The sequence below is a fragment of the Apteryx mantelli genome, unplaced genomic scaffold (assembly GCF_036417845.1).
Source record: "Apteryx mantelli isolate bAptMan1 unplaced genomic scaffold, bAptMan1.hap1 HAP1_SCAFFOLD_20, whole genome shotgun sequence".
Lineage (NCBI taxonomy): Eukaryota > Metazoa > Chordata > Aves > Apterygiformes > Apterygidae > Apteryx > Apteryx mantelli.
The window spans coordinates 14,511,075-14,515,411 of NW_027118553.1; the positions used below are offsets into that span (position 1 = coordinate 14,511,075).

General features: G+C 52.5%; 1 protein-coding gene across 1 annotated transcript; it reads right to left on the bottom strand.

Annotated features, from left to right (window-relative positions):
* Window positions 1-233: 233 nt before the first annotated feature.
* Window positions 234-1,145, bottom strand: LOC136996089 (olfactory receptor 14A16-like; the record flags this gene model as incomplete). Its single annotated transcript, XM_067317084.1, has 1 exon — window positions 234-1,145. A coding segment is annotated over exon 1 (912 nt), but the record flags the coding sequence as incomplete, so codon positions are not given.
* Window positions 1,146-4,337: the final 3,192 nt, after the last annotated feature.

A 4,337-nucleotide genomic window follows, 5' to 3' on the forward strand; every position in this document is an offset into this window, starting at 1 on the left:
ACCCAGTGTTAGACACAATTTTATATAGGCACCAGGTGAGACACAGCAGCCCCAGGAAAGGTGGAATATATCCAAGCATTTGTGTAGCAACATGATAACAAATAATAATAATAATAGAAGTAATAGTCACAATAAAAATAAAATGAAGAAAAAAAGCTCAGGGCTGGTACAGGACACAGGGGGAGTCATTTGTGGAGAGCAAAGGCAATGTTACCACTGCTGAAAAATATCCATGAAATCACTTTCCTCAGGGCATCTTTCAGCTCCTTGTTCCTCATGCTGTAGATGAGGGGGTTCACTGCTGGAGGCACCACTGAGTACAGGACAGCCACCACCAAATCCAGAGCTGGGGAGGAGAGGGAGGGGGGCTTTAGGTAGGCAAACATGCCAGTGCTGATAAACAGGGAGACCACGGCCAGGTGAGGCAGGCACATGGAAAAGGCTTTGTGCCGGCCCTGCTCAGAGGGGATCCTCAGCACAGCAGTGAAGATCTGCACGTAGGACAGCACAATGAAAATGAAACACCCAAAGACTAAACAAAGACTAACCACAATAACCCCAGCTTCCCTGAGGTAGGAGTCTGAGCAGGAGAGCTTGAGGATCTGGGGAATCTCACAGAAGAACTGGTCCACAGCATTGCCTTGGCAGAGTGGTATTGAAAATGTGTTAGCAGTGTGAAGCACAGAAGTGAAAAAACCACTGGCCCAGGCAGCTGCTGCCATTTTGACACAAGCTCTGCTGCCCATGATGTTCCCGTAGTGCAGGGGTTTGCAGATGGCAACATAGCGGTCATAGGCCATGACTGTGAGAAGAGAAAATTCTCCTCCTAACAAGAAGACAAATAGAAACACCTGTGCAGCACATCCCGAGTAGGAAATGGCCCTGGTGTTGCTCAGGGAATTGGCCATGGATTTGGGGACAGTGGTGGAGATGAAGCTGAGGTCAAGGAGGGAGAGGTTGAGGAGGAAGAAGTACATGGGGGTGTGGAGGCGGTGGTCGCAGGCTACGGCTGTGATGATGAGGCTGTTGCCCAGGAGGGCAGCCAGGTAGATGCCCAGGAAGAGCGAGAAGTGCAAGAGCTGCAGCTCCCGCGTGTCTGCAAATGCCAGGAGGAGGAACTCATTGAGGGAACTGCTGTTGGACATTTTGCTCTCTCTGGATATGGGGGACTGTCCAAGGAGGAAAAGACAGTGACAAGTCAGCAGGGAATTCTCTATTCAAAGCTCTTGCCCTCTCTATCTCACACACACACTGCTTCACTCATGTCTGGAATTCCAATTTGTGCTGGCTGCGTGTGCCATGAGGAGCATGGACCTCTGCCCACAGTCTCCAGAGGGGTCAGTCCTGCTGTAGTGCACAAGGGTGGTTTAACATCTTCACCTCCAGTTCTGAGGCATTTTGACCAAAAAAGCAACAGCTTCACTTTTGGGGGCTTTTTTTTTGGTTTGTTTGTCTGCTCTGCAGGGCAGGAATATGCAACCTTTCCACTGCTCTCCATGTGAAGACTAGTGAGTCCTGAGAGGCAAAAGCTCTCCCTGTGCCCTAGGACAGAGCCGGCACACTGGTCTCCACATCAGTCCCATTCCCAGCTGCCTTGGGCATGCACCTTTCTCAGCTAGGGGACAGTCTCAAACACAATTTACCCTTAAAGGAAACTGGCCTCTGCTGACAGTGGTGGCCACTTGCAAAGCGCAGATCTCCAAACTCACCTCTCGCTTAGTTCAGATGTCCCAAGAGTGATGGAGAGGGTGGCACATAGCACATAGCTCCGATGATCAGAAGAAGGACTCTGTGACGTGGTGCTGATACTGAGGGAGATTTTGACACCCAGTTTCTAGGCAAAAACACACAGTGCTTATTTCAGCTGCCCACATGTAGCCACCCCCAGCAGCATTTTCATCTCCTTAGCACCTCTGTGCCTTCTGCATGGGGCATTCAGCTGTCACGAATGTCCAGTAGAAGAGCTGTGCCCTCCTCGAGGGCAGCACACAGCCCAGCAGCACACCCCAGGGAGGGTGAAGTGTCTGAAAGGTGGGGGCTCCTGAAGGACACTCAGCTCATTCCCCAGCCCCACACACTGTTCTGCTTTGAGCCCCAAAGGCAAGAAGGGGTCCTCATCCTCTCACTCCATTGCAGACAACTCTGTGGCAGGAACCACAGGGTCTGGGTCAGACTCTGTAGATGCAGATATCCTCCCCAGAAAGCCCAAGAGCAAGAGCAAGAGCGGCCTGGACACGGGGAGAAACAAGGAGCAACACCTTGGTGCTTGCCTAGGGTGGCAAAGACAGAAAGAGAGAGGGACACTGAGGAAGGTCTTCCCCTAACCCACCTGTGCACACCACTTGCCAGATGGAGAAATTGCAAGGTGGTTGCTATCAGCCCTCTTTGTCATGTTTTAGGAAATGGGCAGGTGGCAGGACAGCTGCTCCTCTCCTCTTCTGGGGCTCTGGCTGCCAAAAACGCAATTCCTGCCCAATATCCCATGGTCTTGAGGGCAGAGGGCTCTGCTGGGTGGCAGAGGAAAGATGACGGGGGCTTGCTCAGGGGAAAGCATCTGCACTGCAGGGGCTGACAGAGAACCGCCTGCACCCCAGCCTCACATGAGGTGTCTGGTAGCAGTTTCCTCTCACTCTCTGACCATCTCTCTGCTGCTTGGAGATGTCCTTGCTGGGAGCTCTTCCTTTGTCCCCACACAGGTCCCATCCCACCCACTGTCATCTCAGCTCTGCCCTACAGAAACCTCCAAGCAGCAGGAAACTGCCCAGCAGCATCTCTCTGTTTGCAGGTGTTAAAGAGCAGACCAGAAAATCTCCAATGAGACTGGCAAGGTGATGTTGGTGCTGTCTGTAGGCTGAGGAGTGGTGAAGGCGCAAACCTATTCATCCTCCAGTGTGATGGTGAAGATCTTAGGCCCTTGTTTAGACCTGACTGCTGCATTTCCATTCCCACCAGGCAGAGACAAGTCCTCTTGAGAACTCCACTCTCAAAATGTCCTCCTGGTGAGCTGGAGCTGTGAGCAGCCCTGACCCATGCAGCACCGTCTCAGCAGGAGAACAAACCTGCGCTGCTGAGGGTCACCCCTCTTACCCAGAGCTTCTCCCTGCAGGCCAAAGGGAGCTCCTTGGGCAGGCTGAGTGCTGACCTTCGCAGGCAGCAGAGTCACTCTTCCAGGCACACAGCACCCAGGGGCACAGGGACACTGCTCTGAATCATAGCACTGGTCAGACCTGCGTGCACTCCCTGGCTTCACATCCCTGCAGCCATCTCTGAGAGAAGGGAGCAAGATCCCTTGTCCCTGTGATGGTGTGGCAGGGAATCCCTGCTCTGAAGCATCTCCTCCTCCTCTGCAAAGGAGAAGCCAGCAGAGTGATCCTTTAAAACCCTATCAGTCATGGGATGGACGGGGTTCAGAAGACCCTTCCAGGAAGCTCAGTAGCCTTGCTCTGCAGCCAGGGACTTACTGTACAAAGATCTGTGAAGATTCCTCCCACAGTGAGCTCTCCTCTGGCCACCCACTCCACACTGCGTTTTACTTCTCGCTGTCTTCTCTCATCTCATGGCAGCAAGAACAGGTAGTGCCCAGAGCCCTGCTGCTCTTTGCAGAGGAGCTGCTCCTGCACACAGCTGTCTCTGGGCAGTGCTGCCAGGTTGCCATGAGCATCCCCCCATCCCAGGAGCCTGATCCCACTCAGGAGCAGAGGCCCAGCTGAGCTCATGAATTTCTCTGTCCCTTGTGCTGCCTCCTCCTGGGAAATGTTCACTGAAGTAGACTAAAATAATCACCTATTGTCCTTTTCTAAAGCGTGGAGAGAAACTGATTCCAACATTGTAATTTATTTCATGAGAGCATTCCTATCTATGATAGGTGGAAATGTCCCTCTCTGGAAGCCCCTTTTCCCATCTCTTAACTAGGCAGGACACCTAGAAGAGGACAAGAAGGGAGCTCATTGACACATGGTTCAGGTGTTGATTCAGATGAGTCAGTTTGGGCATCTCATGCTGATTCAGAAGGCCCTGGGATGCAGTGGGATACAGATCCCTCCCGTGAACCCCACAAACACACCGGAGGTGGGATTCCCCTTGCCACAACTGAAGTGGGCACAACATAGAGGTCTGCATGTGAGCTCCTTGTCTAAGATCCCATTATAATCACTGGAGATGGAGGATGAGAGTCAGTTGCTCACACACAAAGACCTGGTGACAGTTGAAGGGGCAGAGGTGGTCCAAGGCATGTGCCAGTGTCTGCTTGCTCTGATGGTGTGACTGAGAGACCTGCATCCTCCTAGAGCATCACATGGGGGCTGGGTGGGGAATTTCCTTGGCCATCTGAAATGACA